The sequence below is a fragment of the Octopus bimaculoides genome, chromosome 2 (genome assembly GCF_046866305.1).
Source record: "Octopus bimaculoides isolate indiv1 chromosome 2, ASM4686630v1, whole genome shotgun sequence".
In the NCBI taxonomy this organism is placed as follows: domain Eukaryota; kingdom Metazoa; phylum Mollusca; class Cephalopoda; order Octopoda; family Octopodidae; genus Octopus; species Octopus bimaculoides.
Window position 1 is genome coordinate 106,156,474 of NC_142929.1, and position 26,244 is coordinate 106,182,717.

General features: G+C 33.1%; 1 protein-coding gene across 5 annotated transcripts in view; it reads left to right on the forward strand.

Moving 5' to 3' along the window:
* Positions 1-25,938, forward strand: part of LOC106882518 (poly(U)-binding-splicing factor PUF60) — a 46,075-nt gene extending 20,137 nt beyond the window's left edge. The window contains exons 3-14 of one of the 5 annotated variants that reach the window (XM_089347420.1): positions 10,827-10,951; positions 11,366-11,574; positions 13,322-13,380; positions 14,104-14,317; positions 16,070-16,197; positions 16,625-16,696; positions 17,092-17,194; positions 19,167-19,313; positions 20,695-21,019; positions 22,259-22,479; positions 23,058-23,247; positions 24,191-25,938. In XM_089347420.1, coding sequence (XP_089203546.1) covers positions 11,518-11,574; positions 13,322-13,380; positions 14,104-14,317; positions 16,070-16,197; positions 16,625-16,696; positions 17,092-17,194; positions 19,167-19,313; positions 20,695-21,019; positions 22,259-22,479; positions 23,058-23,247; positions 24,191-24,300 — 1,626 coding nt within the window. In that variant the 5' untranslated portion in view covers positions 10,827-10,951; positions 11,366-11,517 and the 3' untranslated portion in view covers positions 24,301-25,938. Of the gene's footprint in view, positions 1-7,059; positions 11,575-13,321; positions 13,381-14,103; positions 14,318-16,069; positions 16,198-16,624; positions 16,697-17,091; positions 17,195-19,166; positions 19,314-20,694; positions 21,020-22,258; positions 22,480-23,057; positions 23,248-24,190 lie in introns of those variants that run through there. The other 4 variants (XM_089347418.1, XM_089347419.1, XM_089347417.1 and 1 more) reach the window with 4 other exon arrangements.
* Positions 25,939-26,244: the final 306 nt, after the last annotated feature.

Sequence of the window (26,244 nt, forward strand, 5' to 3'; positions counted from 1 at the left end):
TATTTTATCTAATGAATTTGAGTTAGTTTCAGTACTATTTTTTATCTTTCAGGCAACACACACTCACACATGCACTCACTGTGATCCTGTGCTGAGAAAATTTTCAATTCTTTATTTTCTTTTTTTTTTTTCTTTTCAAATCTACAAGCATTTTCTGTTTTTTTTTTTCTTTTTTTCTTTTAAATCTTTTTTAGTGAAATGTGTATGTCGAATACCTGTTGCCTTCACCTCCAGCCATAGCAGATTTTGAATATACATTTATGTTGGTCCTTCTCAACTCTTTTCAATGCTTGTCAATAGGTTTCAAAGCACGCTGACTTTCATGCTATTCTTCATTAAGATATTCATAAAAATAGCTTGCTTGTGCAGGTTTTATGTTTTTACAAACAGTAAACTATCTTAGGTCATGACTGACCAGAGCTACATAAGCTGTCTTGAACTGTATTATTTTATAATTATTATAATGAAAAAAAAAAAAAAAGCCATAAGAGATAATTAGTGAAATTTCTCCCAACTATGCATATAGCAAAATAAATCCCCCCTTCATTCTTTGTGAATTTTAAGCAGGTAATTTTTGTTAAATTGATTACTGTACTTAGTTTTGAATATTATATTTACTTTTATTTTAAAATTCTAAATTATTTCTGAAATTTAGAAAGTATCTACTCAATTTTTTGGATGTGGTATCTTTAGAAGAAAGCTTCACTGGATGTAATAAAAATCTGCTTCAGTGCCTTCAGGAAGCTGGTGGAGTTTAGTAGTATTGTAGCTTGTGTTGTGGATATGTACTTGGGTGGGGTATGAAAAATTAAGCTAATAGTGATGTGAAATCTAGTATAGAAAATGTGATAAAAATTAGGGAATTGTATCAAAGGATAACCTTTTCTGCTGTAATAAATATTCTCAAACCAGATATAAATTAAAGGTAGCTAAGTTGCTGAATTGAGGCCTTTCGGATTTAATTTATGGAATGATGAAATAAAGTATTAAACTAGATAAAAGTCTAATAATCACAAATAAGAAATGTGTAATTGATGAAGTTGTTGGGAGATTTTATTCTGAAAGATAGTAACATATAGTAGAAATCTTTTGCACATTTTAAAGACCAATCTAATATTTACAGCAAGTTTGTGGTTGGAGTGCAACACTTCCTTAACAGAAAATTACATATTAAACATTTGAAGTGACTGAAAGAAGGCAATGTTTTATACATGAGTGACACTATGGAAATATCACAAACCACCTAGATAAGCTGCTATCTAATTAAATGGTTAGATAAATTTAACCCTTTAACTGTGAAATTACATTTCATGATTATTCCATTAATGAGGATAGATATCTACCCCAAAATAGAAGTGGTATTTTGTGTAAGTCAATGTGGCCTCAATAGACTTAACTATCTCAACAAAAATAGTTTCAAGCATGACATTCTCAACAAAAGATAGACTAATGTATAAAACTGCTTTCTGCAGTTAAGAGTAACAAAATTTTGAGTGGATATATCTTATAGCTGCAGTAAAGGGGTTAATGCTAAATTTGTTTAGTTAATGAGAATAACTGAAATGTGATCAGGTGGAGTGGGTGGGTAAGTCTTGAAGATTCTTTTGAATATTGTAGATAAAGCTCATAAAGAGTTAGCTTGACAAATAGCTAAAACTAATATGATATATATTTTATTACTATGGGAGATAAAAGGGAGAGCAGTTTGAAATCTATGGAATGTAGATGGTTCTGATAAGCTAAGGTTAGATTTGGTATTTTACCTTTGAGACAAGTATATTCTCTAGGCTTTATGGTAAATGAGAGCAAAGTTTGGTAGACATAGAATTTCAATTAAAATAGGCTGTGTAGTTAAGTTAGCTTCTCAACTGTGTGATTTTGGTTTTGAGCCCACTTTGTGACATCTTGGCTTGACCAATGTCTTGTCAGTAAAATTTAGTAGATAGAATCTGTATGTAAGCTCGAGTGTTTGTGTGTATGTTTCTCTGGATTTTTTTTTCCAGCATTCAAGTTGGCTACTAACAAAGAAACAAGGCTCTTAAGACAGCCCTTGGTGTTTGAGGATATGTGATTTAGTGCGTATGTGTGTGTGTGTGTATGTATATATGTAAGTGCATGGGTGATTATATATATATACACATGTATATAAATGTGTGTGCGATTCGTGTATTTGTCATTTAATGTTGGTTTTCCATCCTGGCCTGAGTTTGATGGTTCAACAGGATCTGACAAGTTGAAGGACTGCATCATGTTCCAATTAGTGCTTTGGCAGATATTGGAGCATGACACAGGCTGGATGACCTTAATGCTAATCACTATAGAATGTACTGGGTGATTTTTTTGTGGCATTTGCACTAGTTTGCCTTGTATCTTGCAAGACTAAGAGCCAAAAGTGTCCTCTGTAACTAAGGGAGAATTAATGAGAAAGGTACAATGATTTTAGGCAGGATATTGAGGGAAAGTAAAATAAGAAAAAGAATAGCTTTGTAGTTAAGGTAGTAGCAGAGTAGACAAATTGAGAACTTAGCAGGGAAAAGGAAGGGATCACTGTTAGGAGTAATTCAGAAAGTAGAGGGACAATGGAAAGTTGTGTAGGGGTGGTCTACAGCTGTTCTTCATTATAATGCTGAGTATGGGTAGAAGGTGTGAGGAAAAGGACAAGAAGGGAGAACTAGACTAAGGTGGCAAGGAATCCTGAGTCATTGAAGCAAAATGAGGTTTGATCAGAGTGGATATTGGGAAGGCAGTTTAGAGGAGCAACTTGTGGATGCAGTGTGGGAAAGAGAGGCTGGAGGCTATCACATAGAAAGGAGAAGAACAGATGAATTCAGAGAAAGCATCTTAGATTGTAGTGAGAGAGAGAGGATTATGGAGAGCAGTGAATGAAAAGTTAGAGGTCATTCCAGTGGTGCAAAGGTCAAAGGTGTTGAGTGGCAATGATGATAACCAAGAAGGATATGTGCTGGTTAGTAGTGCAACAAAAATATAACGTGATTGGAGGGGGAGGCTATGAGTGATGAATAGACTGGTCATGGAGAGTTTGGGCATGAGGATTCAAATTAAGAAAAGAATGGTTACTTGTGTGTTAAGGTGCATTTTGTCATTGGAGGGTGGGTTTTTGTAGTGCTGCATATTGTCAGTTAGTATGGTCCTTTGTCATTTCCTCTGAAATGCAGCATCTTTAGGTTAGCCATCACCACTTTGCCTTAAATCTTTCTTGGTCTCCTCCATTCTCTTCATATACCTGTACTTGTGCAACTCTCTTGCACATTACACCTAGTTCCTCTTATACCCAGTTAACCTCTTAGTTCATTTGTCGTCTGGTGTTCATGCACGTTAATATTATGGATCCATTGGAATATGCAAGCTTCATTTCTTTCTGGTCTTTGCAAATCTTCTGCATTTGAAGCTCATGTGTTGCTACTATGCAACATTATAATTTTAGCAGAAGATTCATACAATCTGCCCTTTACTCTGAAAAAAAAAAAATCATTGTTGTCAGTGGTAATAGCTCCTTGAACTTTTTCCAGTCTGTTGTTATCCTGATTAATATACTTTCTGAGCAACTATCTTCCCTTTTAATTATTTCTCCTAGGTGTATTGCTCTAGTGCATCTGCCACATGTAGTTCAACTCTGTTAGTCTGCCTGTATTTTCACTTCATGTCTTGCGTGTCCATAAGCTTACATACATTAGACACAGCATCTGATGTTTATGTCTACTTTGTGGCATATGAAGCAAAGCCATTTCTCTGAGTTGAATGCCAGGAATAGTGGTTTGCTTTTAGCCAAGTATTTCTCTTGCAGTTGTCTAAATTGGAGCATTGCAAACATGGTACTTCTACTTGGCATGAAGCCAAACTGCACTTAATTTAGATTTACTCTGTGATCCAACAGTAAGATTCTTCTTCAATTTTGTCTCTCTATGGCATCTCTTTTACCTCGATAGTTTAGAATTATACTTCTACGACAGTTTTAGAATTATCCCTGATGGTCATACATATCCTATCTCCAATATTTTTGAACATCTCTGCAACTATTCCTGATAATCCAGTAGCGTTCTTTGACTTCATGTTGTTAGTCATTTTATCTACTAAATTGCTGTTCTCTCTATAGGATCATCATGAAATAGTGTGCACCTTTTAACCCTTGCATTCTCCACATTCAACAGTCTCTAATAGTAGCATTTTCATGCCACTTGTTTTCCTTCCACAGCAGTGGCTAGTATACCATCATCATTTTGGTTATATTTCTCCCCAATAGCATCTTTGTTTTCTCTAACATGTGCAAATCTTTTCCTTTCTGCTTCATCGTTAGCCAAGTGCACCAGTTGCATATGTCTTGCTTGCTGCTTGATAATGCACTTTGCTGCTACCTTCCTTCTAGGTTTTTCAAGCCTTTCTCTTTGCCATTACACTACTATCAAACATGTCATTCTGCCATCTAATTATATTCAGTTTGGCTGGGACTTTGCACCAGGCATATGTTTCATCTGTAGCCCTAAGCAGGTTTTATGTATGTATGCATGTAGGGTGATTGCTGTAGTATTAATGTAAACTGGTTAACAGCCAAGATCAGTTGAGGTTCCTAATGTACATCTTGTTTTATTCTTCTATTTCTCCCTTACACCTTACCTCCTCATCAAGGCCTGCACCCACCTCACTATTGAATTTATTCAAGATCCTAGTTGCTGATAACTGGTGTGGTTCAGGGATTCCAGGTTAGCTGGTGTTACTATTCATACTGCCAGACCCTAAACACATTTACCATTATTATGGTGTTTTTAGGATAATGGATATTCCCTCATTTTTTTTTCATAATGACATTTTGTTGAAACATGAAACTATGTATATATATATATATATATATATAATAGGGGGGGGGGAACCCTGCAGAGGTCAGCAATGCCTGTGCAGAGTTTTAGATCCAATAAGGCTTGCACAACACCTCATAGACCCTCTCCACTCTATTGACATTATCCAGAGACAAGCCGGAGCAAGATGTCTGGTGCCAATATGAGTCACAGGCTCAGGGATGTGGGACCGCCGTGATCTCTAGCACAAACCAAAGATCCCCAAAATGTCCAATGCCATTCCCTGCATATTTGGTTTTATATCAGAGTGACCTTCTAGAGACACGCTTCAACAAAAGCTCAGGTCACTTATAAGGCTCTCATGAGTGCTGCTGGTAACATGTAATTCAGTACAACCTGTTGCATGGTTGGGTTGCCGGCGACTAAACTGGCACCCCTACCAGGCTACCCTGGTGAGGAGGGTTGCTAGAAACTCAGCAGGAATAAAAACGACCTGTTGAAAGCTTGGAGGTATATGTGTATACGTATATGTATATACATATGTGTATCTATATACGTATATATATATGCATATGTATTTATATATGTATATATGTATCTACATACCTAGGTATTTATATGTATATATATATGTATTTATATTCATATGTATATTTATATATGTGTGTATGTCTATATGTATGTATATATATATATATGTGTATATATATATATATATATGTATATACATGTGTACATATGTATGTGTATATATGTATATGTATGTATATATGTAATTTTGTGTATCTATTTATATGTATGTATATATATATATATATATATATGTATATATATATATTGTGTGTATATATGTGTGTGTGTGTGTGTCTGTATATATGTATAAATATGTGTGCGTATATATGTATATATATATATATATGTATTTTTAAAGTCAAAACTACCATAGTAGAAACATGGTTTATTATGGTAGATTTGACTTTGGTCCCTCCGAGTGTGAGGCATCTATGTATAGTAATGCCCTTATTTAATAATTTTTTCCCTTATGAAGTTTTTCACCCTAACTACTTGATAAATTCTTATAAAGATTTTATCCTATTTTTGAATGTATATATGTTTATGTGTATATATATGTATGTATGTGTATATGTATCTGTGTGTATGTATATGTATATTCGTGTATATATATATGTATGTGTATATAAGTATATATATATGTATGTGCATATAAATGTGGAGAGAGGAGGCCGGTATGCATGGGCGACTGCTGGTGTCCATAAACAACCTTGCTACCATGTGCTTCCAATCTGAGTCGCACTGCACAGGACCTTCTATACATGTATATATATATATATATATATATATATATATATATATATATACATATATATATATATATATATATACATATATATATATATATATATATATATATATATACATATATATATATATATATATATACATATATATATATATATATATATATATATATATACATATATATATATATATATATACATATATATATATATATATAAATCTCTGAAGAGGCGTAGCGAATCATGCATGTACCCTCATTACATCATTTTCATCTAATAATTACAACCGGTGTACAGGAGCTATAGAGATAGAATGGGGCATGCCAACGCTAGGCCGAAACAGCTGTAAGTTTCTGTCCCTTCTCCAATTGCTAAATGTCCTTTATATCTGTAATCTTAATTGTTAATGACGTGGTATGTCATAAGTGTCTGTATATTGTGTTTTTTGTCAATTTAGTTATAAAATAAACAGATTAATCAATGGAATACCTTGTCTGTAAGTCGATGGGTACCGCATATTCTCCTCCATTTTCTCATTGCTATATAAATTTAGGGTAAAATAACCCCTTTTTACCTGCACCCACTTATTGCACTTGGTATAACACTAGTGTATATAAATAATTGGGTACCCTCCCAGCAGTATATTGGATAGATACTATCCCTTAGTGGGTTGAATCCTCAACCCCTAACTCTCTTGGATTATATGTATATGTATATTTATATATATATATAGATATATAGATATATATATATATATATATAGATATATAGATATGTATATATATAGATAGATATGTATATATTTAGATATGTATATATATAGATATATATGTATATATTTAGATATGTATATATATATGTGTATATAGATATATGTATGTATATAGATATATGTATGTATATAGATATATGTGTATATAGATATATGTATGTATATAGATATATGTGTATATAGATATATGTATGTATATAGATATGTGTATGTATATAGATATGTGTATGTATATAGATAGAGAGAGAGAGAGAGAGATATGTATATATGTACATACGTGTATATATATGTATATATATCATAGTTTAACGCCCACTTTCCATGCTAGCATGGGTTGGACGATTTGACTGAGGACTGGCAAGCCAGAAGACTCCAGGCTCCAATCTGATCTGGCAGAGTTTCTACAGCTTGATGCCCTTCCTAACGCCAACCACTACGAGAGTGCAGTGGGTTCTTTTATGTGCCACTGGCACGAGGGCCACTCTCACGGTACTGGCAATGGCCACGCACAAAAGTGTTTTTTACATGCCACCTGAACGGGAGCCAGTCCAGCCGCACTATGTATATATGTATGTATGTATGTATATGTATGTATATATGTAGATAGATAGATATATATGTGTATATATATATATATATATATATATATGTAGATAGATATATATGTGTATATGTATATGTGTGTATATATATATATATGTGTATATGTATATGTGTGTATATATATATATGTGTATGCATATGTATATTTATGTATATGTATATATCATCATCATCGTTTAACGTCTGCTTTCCATGCTAGCATGGGTTGGACAATTTGACTGTGGACTGGCAAACCAGATGGCTACACCAGGCTACAAGTTTCTACATCTGGATGCCCTTCCTAATGCCAACCACTCCGAGAGTTTAGTGGGTGCTTTTACGTGCCACCGGCACGAAGGCCATTCAGGCAGTACAGGCAACGGCCGCGCTCAAAATGGTGTATTTTATGTGCCACCTGCACAAGGCCTGTCCAGTGGCACTGGCAACGGTCTCGCTCGAAAGTCCTTACTCATGCCTCGGGCACAAGTTCCAGAAAAGCAACACTGGGCACAGGTGCCATGACGATTTTGCTTTCGCTTACCCCAACAGGTCTTCGCAAGTATATGTGTGTATATATATATATATATGTATAAATATGTATATGTGTGTGTATATATGTATATATATATGTGTGTGTGTATATATATGTGCATATATATGTATATATATATATGTATATATGTATATACATGTGTGTATATATGTCTATATATATATGTGTATATATATATGTGTGTGTGTATATATAGATATGTATGTATATATACATATATATGTGTATAAATATGTATGTATATAGATATGTATACGTGTATATATATATGTGTGTATATATATGTATCTATTCATGTGTATATGTATATATATGCCCACATATATACATAAATGTATGTATATACACACACCCAGATACATACATGAGCAAGTGAAAGAGGCATTTGGAAGTAAACAGTTAAGATTGTATTAAAATGTATAGTAGAAAAAATTGTAAGAAAAAGTATGAAGTTTGTCATTTGAATGTTAAGATTTGAATAAATCTCTTTATGTGTCTCTATATGTAATGTTTATCATTTTATCTGCTTTTCTCTGCTTGCCTGGGTCATATGATGTTTCAATGAAGCAGAATTTGGTATGGCCTGTTGCTTTTGTTGTTGCCAAGCTTCACCTTGTTTTCAAGGAAGATGCCTTATCTTCCTTGTTTATCAAACAACAAGCAGATCCATCATGTACTTACAGAGGATTGAAAGAATGATATCATTTATATGAGCAGTGATGCTTTGTCTACAATTAGCTTGTCAACACTAGGGGAATATGCACTCAGTCTTATTCACATTCATAAAATGTAAGTGTTTGTTCTGTTCAGTACCTTTGTATTGACACTGGTTGGGTAGTAGTGATTCAGTGTGTAAAAGGCAAGTTGAATAAATTACTGAGAAACGAATATGAGATGGGTGTTAGGGAAAGGAACCAACTATAGAATACTGTCTCAAGAATCTCATCCAGCTCATGCCAGCATGGAAAAAACATGTAAAAACAACATTGGTGATTCTTGTCGTTCTAAATGTTATATATATATATATATGCATGTATGTATGTATATGTATAATATAGTTAGAAATAACATTGTTTTAAACAATTTTCTATTGTTACTTCAAAATGTGATAGCAAGTAAGAATATATTTGTAGAATAATTTGCCTCAGTGATAAAATTTTTTCCTCATAATATTTACATCACTTGATTTTAAGAAATTGTAATTCATGCAGCTGCAAAATGTGGTTTGGAAAGAAAATATTAAGGAATTTATTACTTGAAGGAAGACCCATTTCATGATGTCCTATTCGATTGAAAAATTATCAGCTCTTCCCTATGTAGAAAACTTAATGGAAGATAATTTATCTAAATTGTTCTAAGCAACTAGGTATAGAAAATACTTCATTATTGTTGATGAGTAGGGTAGGGACTTTCCTTCATAGGTATGTTATCTTATATCTATGTGGTTCAACTAATACATAGTACGGGGATAGTTTAACAAGCTGTAAATTTATTTTATTTGAAGAATTATACAAAACTTATTGTAAAGAACAATCCTTTACTTTTCCTTGTTTATCAAAAGCATTTTCTAATTAGTTTTTGCACATTGAATCTTCTTGGCTTTTATCCCAACTGTTTTATAGCAGTTGCTGATAGCATCATTTCCTTTCTGTTCAGTACATTCGCACATTTAGTGACCCAACATTCATTAACAAAAAAAAAAATCTTTGTTGATGTAATATTAATACTGTTTTTTTGTGAAGCATCCTTCATTCTTTTCAACTAGTGTAGATTAGTGTTTAGTATTATACCCATAAAAGTATTAAATTCCCTAACACTGGCTTTATTGATACATGTAAAAAATCTGAAGTCAAAAGTGTAGTGATAGTAATTAATAATAAACATATTGCAGTGTGTCTGTGTTGTGTGTATGTACGTGTGTGTGTGTGTATATATATATATATATATATATATATATATATATATATATTTTATGTATGTGTAGGTAGGTAATATATGTATGTATAAATGTACATATGTATATGTAGTGCTATTTGCTGAAAATACTAAAAGTTATGGAATATAATTTGTTAGGACTGGAGAATACTTATTGAATGAAAATATTTGCCTTGAAGGAAAATGCTTTGCTTTTTATAAACTGCATATTCATATGGAACTTTCAGTCCATAAATAAAATTGTATAATCCTGTTAGATTTTGTTTTTGTCAACAATGCTAACTCCATGAAATCAATAAACTATATCCTGTTTGTTTATGGGCCCCCTTTAAAAAGTTTTGATAGTGAAATAATTGCTAGGTATTTTATAGCCTTCCTGATTTCAATCTTCAGTTCAGGCACACCAAATACAGGATATTTAATTTTGTGTCTAGTTTTTGGTGATATTGGAAGATATCTAACTCATTAAAGACATTAGATGCCCTCCCTCCCATTTTCTTCCAAATAATTGGGAGTTATTTCACTTTAATGTCACTTATACCAATAATAATATCCTAATCTTCTATACGTTAAGTTAAAAAAAAAAACCCAACAAAATGTAAGTTATAACTTGTCAGAGGAGCAGTGTTTTATAAGAATACCATTTATTTTAGTATAAAACATTAAGCACGTTTTCCAACCTGCTCCCATATTTTTAACTCTTTCAATGATTTTTGCCTGATCTAGAATATTCCAAGGACAGTGTCACTATTAAATGATATATTTTAGCAAATCTAGAAAGCATCTGCGTTTATTCTCTTTATGTTGTTCTTAAATGCTATTTTTCTCTCTTTTTTTGTGTTTTTATATATCAGTAAGAAGTTCAATATTGCTCGTGCCACCCTTACGGCCAGCTGTTTTATGGGGCTTTTGGTGAGACTACAGTGGCCAAAATTAGGGCCAAACTGGAGGCAATCAGTCGATCGGTGCTTGTGATGTGGTAATCCTTATTTCACATGAATATATTGTAAATTGTTTGATTCCTAAATACTGACAGCCTATATCTACTGGTGCACATCATTGATATTTTCTCTCTACGACTCTTGATTAGTAATCACTGAAACTTTTAAAGCAATATTAGTCTGGATGATCTAATATTCTTGCTCTCATACTTTAATTTTTTCAATGTATCTTCCCTTTTTATATTTTTCTCCATATCCCTTAAGGACTATGTCTGTGCCTCAAATAAAAAAAAAAAAATCTTGTCTCTGCCCCAGTCTTCATTTGTCTTGGCCCTGTTCATATTCCGGCTCTTTTTCTTTTCTTTTTTTTTTTTTATATCATTATATAGTTTCTTCCAATACTTGTCCTATTTTTGATTGTTTATTTAACTATCTTTTGGTTTTGCTGACAGATTTGGCTGCAGAAGAACTACAAACACCACAGGCTGAACAAATAGGTCCAATTGTTGAAGGTCCCGGTGCAAAAAGAGACCAGAAACCATTTGTATTGCCTAAATTGACAGCATCTCAACAAGAAGCTATACAGAAGGCTAAGAAATATGCAATGGAACAAAGTATTAAAAGTGTCCTGGTGCGACAGACCATTGCTCATCAACAACAGGTAAAGTATGTTTGTGTTTGTGTGTGTGTGTGTATATATATAAATAAATAAAGGGAAGACCCAGCAACTAAAGTACAGCCCAGTTAAGAGTACCCCTGATGCATTGGTGATATGATATGCTTGAGAAGACCTGTTGAGTCAAGTAAAACCAATATTATAGCTGTAGCCAGTGGCATGTAAAAAGCACCATCTGAATGTGGTCGATGTCAGGTCCACCTGACTGGCTCTCATGCCTGTGACACGTAAAAAGCACCATCCAAACATGGCCAGTGCCAGTACCCCCTGACTGGCTCCAGTGCTGGTGTCACGTAAAAAGCACTATCCGAACGTGATTGATGCTAGGACCACCTGACTGGCCCATGTGTTGGTGGCACCTGAAAAGCATTATCTGAACATAATTGATGCCAGGCCTGTCTGACTGGCTCCTGTGCCAGTGGCATGTACAAAGCCCCCCCACTACACTCAGAGTGGTTGGCGTAAGGAAGGGCATCCAGCTGTAGAAACATTGCCAGATCAAATTGGAGCCTGGTGCAGCCGCTGGCTCTCCAGACCTCAGTCAAACCATCCAACACATGCCATCACTGGAAAATGGACATTAAGCAATGATGATGATGTGTATTATGTTTATATTTTTCATGCTAGTATATGATTTTTGATAGTTTGCATTGTTTTGATTAGCTATTTTTATATTTAGATGTCTATCTTGTAAAGTAGCTAAATAGATCTCTGTGAGTTTGATTTGTTCCAGCTTAGTCAACTGTAATGTGACTGGTTATTGAACAAAACCTTAACATGGCCCTCAAGCAGAATCAGCATGAGACAGTATGTGTGAGATAAAGCTGCTTTTGTGAATTACAAGTTCACTCTTTCACAGTTTCCTTCTAACCATTTCTCACTCCTTGGGATTGAGTTGACCCGAGGTCATGGTAGACAATACTTACCCAAAATGTTGTGGAGTGGGATTTAATCTAATAGTTGCAAAGTGAATGGGTCATAATGTAGGACATCTAGAAGCTGCTCAAAGATTCATTAGTATTTCATTGGTAACTCTGGGTAGCTACCTATTGTTATATTTGTTGTGAAATAAATAAATAAATAAATCAAAAAGTTCTGAGTTTCTCTTTGTTTATAGTAATTAGCCACTGTAGTTTTATCTGGAACACTTGAAGTAGAATGAGTAAACAAATTTGGTCAGTGGGCTTCAGGTCAGACAGACTATGATTATGTCTGGTTTCTTTAGAAAATTTGGAAGAGGAACACTTTTAAAGTTTCTCACTCATTCTGTTTCTAGACACAATTCATTATCATTGTCTGAATTGTTTTCACTGTTAAAAGTTGAAATGTGATGCTTGCTGCCTTGTTTTTTGTATTTTTGCTTTAGAAGCTCCTTCAAATTCAGATTAAACATGATCAGATAATTTGTCTTAACCTTTAAATACCATCTTACCTGAGGCTGTCAATTTATGTTCGAAACCCCAGCTTAATAAGAACCAAGTTATTTTACTAACATTACTACATTATTTTAAAAATTAATTGAAACAGAGGCATTATTTTTCAGCAGAAATATGGGGGGGAAAAAAACCCAGTTTAATAGAAATATTTAAATCAGACTAGTTTTTGTCCTTCTTATCTATATAGTAAATGTTTTGTTTTGTTTTTTTTACTTTATTGTTTTTCTATAATTTAAAACAAGTTTTTCATATTTTAGATATTTACTGTCATTTAAAATTATTCTTTCTGTTTTCAGCAAATGGCAAACTTTCAAAATACTGTTCAAAGGCAGCAGGCCTTAGCATTAATGTGCAGGTAAGTCATTTCAATTATCAAAACTAGCTTTCTTTTTGTTACTTTATCTTCATAATTCTTCCTCTCATAGTAGTGTTGGTTGGACAGATTTCATACACACATTTAACCTCTTTCTATTTTACATTATTTTAACTGTAATACTCAGCTTGGCTGGTCTTCCTTCTTATCTACTCTTCTTGCTAATGTTTTGATATTAAATTTGGAGCACATCCATTTTATGTCACAATCCTGTGTAATTTCTGGCTTGGTCTGACAATGGGAACCAGATTTGTCAGTATTGTTTAGTAGCTTGCTAATGCTTGTGAGTCATTCTTTCCACAGAATGTCCAAATGTGTTGCTTTATTTTGGTAGTTAAATTTTTTTAATTATAAATTACCTTCTGTGTTGACCAGGATAACGGAGGTTTTCTAGTGTTGTATGTGTAGTTACACAAGTTGTCTCTCTTAGTTGTGTTTCATTTTTCTATTAGTGTAATCTCAGTTCTTAAATTTCATTTGCCTAATTCACATTCAAAGTGTTTCCAATTTTAACCTATTTTCTCTTTTCTAAAATACATTAGAATCATAGGAAAAAGGTTTTTTTACCCAATTTAATTTTGAGTTATTTCCTAAAGGGTAAAATAGAATAAATTCTAAATAATTCTGTGCTGTTTATTATATGACCAATTATCAAGTCGCATATTAGAATAATAGTTTTAATAAAGATTTTCTTCCTTTTCACAGGATTTATGTTGGTAGCATAAATTTTGAAATCAAAGAGGATACAATAAAGCAAGCTTTTTTACCATTTGGTCCTATAAAGAGTGTCAACCTCTCTTGGGACCCTGTGACTAATAAACACAAAGGCTTTGCTTTCATTGAATATGAAGTCCCTGAAGCTGCCCAGCTGGCTTTGGAACAGATGAATGGTGTCATGATTGGTGGTAGGAATATTAAGGTAAATTTTAATTTTTTTATCTTCTATCCCCACCAATATCCTTGTGAATTATACATGTATCATTATAAAGGAAATATAAATTTAAAAAAAAACTGCCAATATATTTCCTTGGTGAAATCATTTAACCCTGCTTTTCTTAATAGTGTAGTTCCTCATATGTGGGTCATAAAATATTCTTTCTTTTTATTTAACTGCAACAGAACCCATGAACCCAGGCAAGCAACTTGTGAGGAAAAAACATTAATATATTAAATTCTTACTTTCTGGGATTTATTTATAGGCTCAGAACAGCCTATTAGAGCTCACTTTGTGTTTTCTTAGAAAACTAAGAAGAAAAAAAACTTGTAGAGAAAGAAGACATATGAATGCAGAATCAAAAATTACTTCCCCCAGTCCATATTTTAAAACAAATATTTGAAAACAAAATGTGGTGCATTTAATTTCATGAAAATAGTATTTGGTTCATTAATTTTTTGATTCAACTGATATCAGTGGTGTAAGTGAATTCAAATGATTGAGGAAGGGAAGAAATTAATGAAATTATATGTACATGTGTAAGTTAGCCTATATTTTGTACAGTGATAGAAATCTATTACTGTAGCTAGCTTCTGAGTAGCTCAGAAATAACTCAATTTAAAATGTTCCTTGATTCTGTACGATCATTGAAAAAATACATTCACCATCATCATCATTTAACGTTCGTTGTCCATGCTGGCATGGGTTGGATGGTTTCACCAGGCTAGCACACTGGAAAGCTGCACCAGACTTCAGTCTGATTTGGCATGGTTGTCTATAGCTGGATGTCCTTCATAATGCCAACCACTCTGAGTGTAATGTGTGCTGTTATGTGTCGCCGGCATGGGTGCCATTGTGTGACACTGCTATTGCATGCTACCGGCACGGGTGCCAATTTGCATGACACCAGTATCTGCCATGACTGATTTTGTTTGGCTTGGTTGGTCTTCTTCTCAAGCATGGACATAATGCCAATGGTCTTGGTCATTGCCTCTGTGAAGTCCCACACTTGAAAGGAACTCAGCCACTTTGCCACTGCGAGGCCCAATGCTTGAAAGGCACTCACTTGCTGTACTACAAATGATTGAAGAAAAAAAAAGTGTAAATAGTAGAAGTTCTATGAGTTCAGTTCTTTTAATAATAATTTCTTATATTGGGAGGAGTTCACATATTTATTGGTTAGATATAACCCAGTTTATAATTGATAACACAAGTTATCCATTCCTGGATGAATGAAAAGTCAAAATTAACCCAGTATTTTTGGACTAAGAACATTTTTGTCTGTTAATCTTCTTGGTTGGTAGACTTAATCTGATTCTTAGGTATCTTTTGATAAGTTCATTCTGTTGCAACCACTTAGCCTAAGTTTTTGGTCTTAGAGTATCCTGATGTCTTGACTACAGTAATTTGTGGCTTTTTTCCTTTGTCCAATTCCTCAGTCTTGGAGGTCATGGAAAAGTTGCATGCTTTACCCTTCATCCTACAACAAAACCATAACAAATATAAAAAAATTAAAAAAAAAAAAACAAACTAATCACCATTTTAGTTCAACAAGTGGAATGTTTGTGTACACACATTTCCAAAGTGAAATGCAAAACCTTACATAAAAAAACAATTTGCATGCCATATTTTTTCACATTCTGAATTTTAGAAAAAGTGAAATGTTCTAACTACAAACACCTTGTATACATAACATATAATACCTTAGAGTTTAACATAACTTGTCTTGTTTTAAAGGTTGGTCGACCAAGCAACATGCCTCAAGCTCAGCCCATTATTGAACAGCTTGCTCAGGAAGCAAAGAATTTTAACCGTATCTACATTGCATCCATACATCAGGATTTGACAGAGATGGATATACAAAGGTTTGTATTTGATATATATCAGAAGATACTTATCTGAGATGTGATGCAATGACATCATTTTTAAATGAATTTATTAATATTGCTAATATCAGCATTATGACTGAATATGCTGGGTGTTACAAAACAGGATTCACAGAGCATGGGCTAAAAATGAAACTAAATCTAATCCCATTTGATACATTTTTGATAATGGAGCAGTTACGTAGTTGGTGATTAACAATGCGATCTTCTGAATTATAAGATTATGTTTCCAATTAAAGACATTACCACTGATAAACTACGTGTTCGTAATAAATCAGGTTTCACGTTCAAAATACTTCATCATAATCATCATCATTCCTCATCTAAATAAAAATTGTTTAAAAGAATTAATATTCTACAAATGTAATTATGTTTCTTAATCTATTTTTTCTTTTATTTCTTTTAGTGTCTTTGAGGCATTTGGGAAGATTGTGACTTGTAAGCTCTCTCAAGATCCTACAAAACCTGGCAAACATAAGTATGCATTAAGTCTTTTGTGTACTTTTCTAAATTTATTTCTTCATTTCCTGTTAAATGTATGTTGCTAGAATGATACATTGAAGTTTGCTATGAAAACAAATATTCTTGAATGCAAATTTGAAAATAAATCTTTCTACAAGAATTTACATTTTCCCATTTAGAATCTAGAACCTGCTCATAAAACTATAAAATTAAACATTGATTGGATTTATTAAAATGCTAATTAGAACAAGTGTATAATTTGAATTAATAATGAATTTAAATTTTAGTAATTTCTTTATTATGATTAAAGCTTAAAAAGTAAAACTTGCAGTAAACATGTATAAAAATCCCTTGTAACTGTACCAATGGTTTTTGTTCGTTTTGAACTGGGACTAACTTTTTATGTTATAGAAGTTACGGCTTCATAGAATATGAAACTCCTCAAGCCTCTGAAGATGCAGTTTCATCTATGAATCTCTTTGATCTTGGTGGTCAATATTTACGTGTTGGAAAGGTAATTATTATGCATTGCAGAAAATGATTTTTTTTTTTATCTTATTTAATTCACATTTAATGATAGATGGTGTCTGAATTGTAGGATATTTTAAAATTTTACTGTATGAAATTGTTTTAATGTCTCTCAACAAATAACATAGAATTAACTTTGTATAAATCTCAAAGAAAACTGTTTACAGTATCATGAATAAACCTTTGTAATATTTCATTTTTATGGAAATATTGACAAGTATTAACTTACTGGAATTATAAAACACGACTGCTATATTTTTTAAGTAATAGTGTATTTTTATTTTAGTCTCAACAAAGCTTTTCATATTCATTCTTAATGTAAGGATGTATTTAATATTGTTCAACAGTTTTAAAGTTTCTTTAAAATTTTAAAAAATCAATTTATTGTGTCATCTGCTCTATTAATGATGCAAAACGATGATGATGGTATGTGTATATATATATATATATATATCCCGTCATTAAGAATGAAATATCCAATTTTGAACTGAAAGTTTATTTTAATTTATCTCAACAAAAAGCAATGGAGTTAATCAAAATGTGCACCTAAATTATCAACACAGATTTTGACATTTTATTGGTAGCTTATTTATGCTGCCAGTGAAGAATTCTGGAGAGCAAGAGGTGATGAAATCACAAAAATCTGTTTTTGCATCTTCTTTAGATTTGAAGTTTTTTCCTTGCAAAAAGTTGTCTAATGCCTGGAAAATGTGATAGTTAGTTGGTGCAAAGTCTGGTGAATATGGTGGATGACAGAACACTTTCAAGTTCAGTTCCTGTAACTTGAGTAGCGTTCTTTGTGCAACATGTGGTCGAACATTGTCTTGTAAGAGAATTGGCCTGTCTCTATTGACCAATCTTGGTTGCTTAATTGCAAGTTCATTCACCATTTCATCCAGTTGGCTAATGTATATATCCACTGTAATTGACTTACCAGGTCTCATGAAGCTGTAGTGGATGACACCAGCGCTGGACCACCAAACAGACACCATTAGCTTTTTTTGGTGAATATTTTTTGGATTGTGTTTTAGCACTTCATCTCTATCCAACCACTATGCAGAACGCTTGCTATTGCTGAAAAGAATCCATGTTTCATCACACATAACAATACAATGCAAAAATAGTTTGCTTTTATGCTGTGACAGCAAAGAACAGCAAGTTTCAAGACAACGTGTCATTTGATGTTTGTTCAGTTCATGTGGTACCTATTTGTCCAGCTTCTTTACCATGCCAATTTGTTTCAGATGGTCCAATACAGTTGGAATCGAAACTTCAAACCTTGCGAACTCATGTGTAGTTTGAAATGTATGTTTCCACTACAGTTTTCAGCTCATCATTATCCACCTTGGTCTCATGTCTACCACGGGGTTGATTTTCAAGAGTAAAGTCACCAGACCAGAACTTCTATCGATGTACAGTGTGATCATTCACCATATCTTCATCAAACACCTCATTGATGTTTTGAGCTGTCTGGGATGCATTGGTTCCACTATGGACCTCCTATCCATAAACAACACAAATTTTTTATCTATCCATAGGTTCACAAAAATTGATTTACAAGAGAAAACTCACAATATAATCAAACCTCGTGAATTGTATTTTGAAAAGTGATGTAACTCTTCAATGTTGTAAAACAAAGAATTGTCAGGATAGAACAGAGTTAACGACCGTCAAACTTGGTGCATAAGAAAATCGGACTTTTAATTCTTAATGACCTGATATATGAGCTGCTGATTACACCTATGACTCATTGTTAAATGAAGGCTTGTATGGGTTACACAATATTAGAAATCCTTCCTTAATTCTATTCCGGAGAATTATTATTTTCTCATTGTTTATATACAATTTGTTTTTCCTTCATTATAATGCTATATTACTTTCTCTGTTCCTTCATTTTAAGTCTTTATTATTAGTTATTAACAATAATTATTGTTAACTGAATTTTATCTTCCTTGCAGGCTGTGACTCCACCAAATGCTTTACAGCCACCGTCAGGTCCCAGTAGCATGCCGACTGCTGCAGCTGTAGCTGCTGCAGCAGTTACTGCAAAGATCACAGCAATGGATGCTCAACAACAAGCTGTTGGTGTAATGGGTGGCAGTTTGGTGAGTATATTGCTTTCATCCTCTCCAGGAACAGTAAAATAAAGTACCAATCTTATACTAGAGTTGATTGAATTGATTGTTCCAAAACCTTTGTAAGCTTTCCAAGTCTGACATGGCTGCACTTGATGCTCACATTGAACTTAAAAAAGGTTGATGTCATGTAAGCAAAACATAGGTGGTGATGTGGGTTACAAGGGATAACAGCTATGCAAAATAAGGATTAAAAAGCTTTTCAAAGGAGGCAGTATTAGCTGCCTTCTGGGAGATGGTAGAAAATTCTTTATGGGTACTGGGGATAAAAGGTGGTAGGGAGCAAAAAATGAACCTGTACAATTTTTAAGTCTTTGTTTCCTATTTTATATTTTCAAGTGATAATCTGCTAGTTTGTCACAATCACAACAATGACGATATCAATAAAAGACTTTGAAATGTGAATAAACAAACAACTAAAAGTATACTATTTGTGCATGTAAATTATAAGCGATAAACGAAAAGGTATTTCCATAAATACAATTATGATAGCCACTGCACTTGTTGTGTTAGCTAGTGTCATGACTTGGACACAGATGCTACCTAAATGTCCTCCCACAAGAACAAAAAACTGTGGACGTTTAGATTAATGTCCAATAACAATTTTCTCATAAAACTTTTAAATTACCATTTCTTAAAAATATTTTAAAGTTTTACATTGTGTGCTGATCAAGGTTCAAACAGCGTTTTGTTATATTCTTGAAGAGGGACTGAGTCTTTACATTGCTATTTTAACCAAATTATATATCCATGGACCTTTGGTAAATCAAGGGCCTAGTTTGATATCTACTTCCTGAATTCTGTTTGATAATTGCTGTGTAAGATCATTAATTGTGAAGCGTACCTTTTGTTGTGACTTCAAAAATTTCAGCTGTTCATGTGTAGAAGAGTTTCCATGTGAAGGGATTGACTTTTGCTGTTGATGAAGAAAATAGATGAAAGAGGATTTTAACAATTATGTCCATGGAAGTAGTTCAAAATGTAACATGGGAGGATTAGTTGAAAGCAGATGTGCACAGAAGGTTACAGTGTAGTGAAAAGTGGTATGTTATTAGACATGACAGCAATTGGGGAAGAGTGGGACATAATAAACAAAGTTTGGAGTTCACCATAACAGAGAGAATTTAGATTGTAGAAGCAGTTTAATTGGAAACAGATGAGGCAAGAGACAGATGAAGTGCATATTACAAGCAACTTGGCTAAGTTCTCATGCCAGATATAGTCTAGATTTGGGTCAAATGAGGTTTTATTTTTAGAGTTGTACTCATGTGTGTGTGTCCCAAAACTAATTAGCAAAATTTTCTATTTGATAAATTATGGATTCCTTGTTTTCTTTCATTTTCTTGTGTAGGCACCACCTGGTCTAGCAATGCCTACTGCACTTGGAGCCAATAACAACATTGGAGCTACAGTATCAACTAGTGCATCTACATCAGCTGCTTCACCTTTGATGGATTCAGCCAGTCCCATTTTGAGCAGTTCTGGTATTGCCACATCACAAGTAACAACTGTAACAAACCAAACTGGTATTGCTGCATCAGCTTCTCCTCTTTTCTGTTCTGAATCCATGGTTACTATTCCAGCACCACTACCTGCAGCTGCTCCATTAACAGCTTCACAGACTCAGATGCAGGCATCCGCAGCAGCTGCGGCAGCAACAGCAGTAGCAGCTGCAGGTGAGTAATTTGTTTGTTTCCAGTCTGCAGAAATTTATAATTTAACATGTAATTTCTGTTGGATTGATAAAATTTATCATCATTATTTTTACATCTGCTTACCATATTGGTATGAGTTGGACAGGTTCATTGCATTCCAAGTCAGTTCTTATTTGGAGTTACTGCCCAGTAATTAAGAAATAGAGTAGTTGAATTCACCACATGGGCTTTAGTTAAAAAAATCCTGTTACAAGTTTTGTAGTGAATCTTGTTTCATTATGCTACATTGGTAAATAGCATTTAAGAAGAAAAACATCTTATTGTTGAAGACTTGTGCTTCAACACTATACAAATATCTTCTTAATGTAAACAAAATTATCTCTCCTGTGTATACTGTCATAGAAAATTGAATGTAAAGCAGTAAAAACATCATTTAATGTCTTCCATGCTAGGATGGGTTCGGTGTTTTAACAGGATCCGATCATCTGGAGGACTGCATGTCTGTTTGTGGCATGATTTCTATTCTATGGCTGGTTACTTTACCTAATGCCAACCACTTTACAGTGTACAAACCCAAAACAAAAATGTAACCAAACATAAAACATGAAAATGTAACCCATCAGCTTTTAAATCCGCCATATCTGGCCCAAATATTCAACTTATTTTATGTTCAAACTGGTCAAATCCAACCTCTTACACCTACCCTACAGTATCATTTTAGAAATAAACAATCCCATCATCAAAATCTTGAAGCTTAGAAGATTATCTATGATCAATTCAAAACAATGTGAATATATAAGCATCAGATTTAACTGAGTAATATGAATGCTAGAGGGTTAAGTTGCATTTACACACCCATACTTACTATTATTTACCACGTGATATGGTTCACTGGTTAAGTACGCACAGGCCTTTGCAGTTTACCACAAAATATCTGAAATGAAATATATTTGTCAAGGCAAAGTATAGTACTCTGCTTTACTGTATTCTGTTTAGTTGAAAATTAGGTACCATAGATGCTTTATCTTAAGGATTCATTAGGAGCATTTGTTTCAACGAATTCTATTTGAGATAATTTTAATAGTATGCATGAAAATTAGAATTATATCCTGGAATGTAATTCTGTGGAATCATCTCAGCCTAGTGATTGTGACCATGTTCACAGATTATACATGAATCCATATACTTTTCACATTGCAATAAATGTTTTGGAAATAAAAGAGTTTATCTAAGAATTATTATTTTTTTTATCATGTGCAGGTATTACACCTAATCCAGGAATGAATCTGGCCTTAGGCAAAAGTGTGAGTGACCAAGCAAAATCAGCTTTATTAGGAATACTTGGCAAAGGTATTGATCCTTTGCAGAAGAAAGCACTGGAAGAAGAACAATCGCAGACATTAGATCAACAAGAAAACATGAAAATCAGTGGCAGTAACGCACGACACATGGTCATGCAGAAACTAATGCGAAAATCAGATGTAAGTTATAGGAGTGTTGATTTGTTGAATATTATCATTTCTTGAGTAGTTAGCAATAATTGTCTGAGGAAATTTGTTGTAAAGTCTCATTGTTCAGCCTTGCCTGAATAAATCCATGGTAGTGAAATAGCCGATTAATTGTAAGTTATATGTATCATCTCTAGTAACATAAAATCATGTCAGTCTGGGCTGGTTCCTAGGTGATGGGAATTCTATTTTTGTGACCATGGGGTCTTAAGAATTCTTTTTGTAAAACTAATTTTAGAGATGGTAGAAAATTAGTTTGTTTAATAACTACTTAATTAACGAACCACTAAAGTAACCTAACTGATTTTTGGGTGAAAAGATTAAGATTGTTGGAGAAATAGACTTTTCTCTTCATTAATATTCATAATAGAATTCAGCATTACAAACATTTTCTCAATTTATGGATATATTTAGATTTGTCAAACTATTCAAATGATGCTGTCATTTAAAAAAAAAAAAAGTAATTAAAATTCAAAGAGATAAAATTTAGCAAAAATGTAAAGATGTTTTAATTTTCTTTTTTATCTGCCATTGTGATTTCATTGTTTCAGTGCCGTGTGATGGTTTTACGGAATATGGTTGGTCCAGAAGATTTGGATGATGAATTAGAAACAGAAGTTACAGATGAATGTGGAAAATATGGTGTTGTCAATCGAGTAATAATCTATCAAGAAAAACAAAGTGAAGATGAAGATGCTGAAATAATAGTAAAGATTTATGTGGAATTTTCTAAGCAAGAAGGTAATTTTTTTTTTTAATATTCACAATTGAATAATTCCCTTCCCTACAACCCATCTTCCTAACACTCTCTTCCTTCCACCAAGGTTCATTGCTTGCTGTGTTTCTTGCCCTTTGCACCCTTGTGAACCCCTATTCATACTACTCATCACCTGGCACAAAGCCATCTCCTTTCATACTACTCCTTTCTCAGTTGAAGGGTCTTGCCCTGCAAGTTACTTGGTAATCTCACTGCTGTAACAGCAGTACCCTCAGTAGATGGTTGGTATTAGGAAGGGCATCCAGTTGCAGAAATATACCAAAGCTGACAGCTTGGTGCAGTCTTCTGTATGTTTAAAATTGTGTTGCTTTTATATTCTTGGAGTGGTTGGTATTAGGAAGGACATCCAGCCATAGAAATCCTGCCAAATCAGACTGGAGTCTGGTGCAGCCCCTTAACTTACCAGTTCTGGTCAAACTGTTCAATGCATGCCAGCATGGACAACAGACGTTAAATGATGATGACATATAGTATTCTTGTGATTAGAATTGGTAGGTGGGAAACTGTACAGAAGCCTGTTGTATATCTCTGTGTGTACAAGTGTGCTAAGCCTTTGGGGTGTTTATTTCAGCTTTTCTTTATATGATACTGGGTCCAATGATGTTATGTTTACATCTCCTGTAAATATGTCCTGTACCTTGGAATAAAGTAAATAAAGAGACTTGATGAACAGGTATAGGTTGATTGATGGCAGAAAAGATATCTGGTTGCCAAATACTACTTCTTGTCTAATCCATATCAGCATGGTAATGGATATTAAAAGACAATGATGATGATGCTTGTTTGAGTGAATTCTTCTGCAAAACAAGTGTTCCCTTTTTAAAAAAAAATTGTATTTTTGATGTCTAAAATGCTGCTCTGCATATTACTTGAATTTTATTGTGGACTTAATTTTTCTTTTCACAGAAGTGGAATTAGCCATCAGTTCACTAAACGGAAGATATTTTGGTGGTCGAATTGTCAAAGCTGAAACGTACGACCAAGATATGTTTGATGCAAATGATCTCTCAGGATGAAATGATTAATTGAAGATGGACAGAGTAAAAGCCAACTGACTTGAACAACTACTGTTAGTGATGTGAATGATGTGTGAAACTGAAGTGACTGTGTAACAAATGCTGCCCATATGTGCCATTGTTATCTTTGAAGTATTTTAGATCTACTGAATTCCTTTTCTATTGACAGTAGTGAAGTTAGTGACTAAACTACATCATCTTCAAATTGTATTTTCACATTATAATCCTAGCTGTTATTGTACTGGAAACTGAAATTTGAACTGTTGATGAATCATTTTTAGTGGACCTTAAGTATACAGTTTTACCATTAATGGCAGTGGTAAATTCTTGGGTATCTCTCTGCATTCATACAGATAAATAGGCTTCATTCATTGACAATTTTTTTTTTATATAATAGCATTTATATTTTTAGATTCATACCACATTGTAATAATATTATCATGTCTTCATTCATCATTAGTGTCTTTTATATTGATTGTCCTGTATCATCAAATGTAGTGTATTTGACATTAGTCAACATGAAATTTGGTGTACTGTTGAACCTTGTCTGGTCTGGTCTGAAATGGTTTCTAGATTACAATATTTCTAACATTCATTTAATTTACACAGGAATTTGTATTGTTACATATTTGTACCACATACAAAGGTTATTGGAGCTTTAAGCATGAAATTCAGGATTTTAATATTCAGCATGCTATTAAATATTTTAAAGATATAATAGCATAAATATTGTTGAATGTTTTGTACCAAACGAACTCTTCCATTTTATTATTTTAGTGATGGCTGCAATAATACCACAATTAAGACATCTACTATTGACAGTATCACTACATTATATAAAACAGTATTGTAATGGCAGCATTTATTCATTATGTCCTACTAATGCAATGTCTAAAATTCTTTCATCACTATTATTCAATGAGACATCTCTTTCATACTTAATCATTTGGATAATTCTCATGTACAGTATTAAAGTCTTTTGGGTTTTTAATCTTTCAACCAAGAAAATCTAAGGCAGAGATTTCTGATATTTCCAAAACTGTCTCTTGGAGGGTGAAACTTCACTTAATTCTCCTTCAATTTTTGTGAAAAACAATTTTCTTTTAAAACAAATCATTTTCTCAGAAGCAATAACTAAAACTTCAACATTTTTCTACAGCTGCTGCTACTTTCTCTTTAATTAAACAACTCAAAATAACTTTTCTCCATTATTGACTTACTGACACTTTATATATATATATATATATATATATATATATATATATATATATATATATGATATAACATCACACACACACATACACAAAAAGTATGAGTTACATTCCACTTTTTCATTTCTTGAGATATTTTCATTTGAGAAAAAAAAGTAATCTTCTGTTGACAGTTTTGTTTTTTGAGAAAGCAATCACAATACTTTTCTTTGAAACAAATTATTTCCCAATGTTGGCAGCAAGAAAACTATATTCAACCATTTTCATAACAAAATATTCATCTTTTTTTCTTTCCCATTTCCCGTCCTTTTTTTAGAATTGTTTAAATATGCCAGCCATTCTTTCAACCTTCAGATTACATTTTTCTGACTTGTGTAATTTTGTTTATGTATATAAATTGTAAATAAATTTTATATAACTTTAATAATGAGTTGTTTTTCTATTAGAATTTGCGGCTTATTTAACATTGTTTTTATAATAGTGTGTAGGATGGTTTTTGAAATTTTGAACGAAACGATCTTTCCACTGTGGTGTAATGGAGTTGTTTCTGTGTTTAAATGTAACTATGTAATAACGTAACTTGAGTAAAGTGTTACCAAATAAATACATAAGGTGGAATGTCAATAAAAGAGTTGCATCTGTGAAATATTGAGAAAATGCATCAGAAGGCTATATTATAACAAACATCATAATTTATTTGGGTTGCAATGAGAGTAGACAATTGTTGTATGTA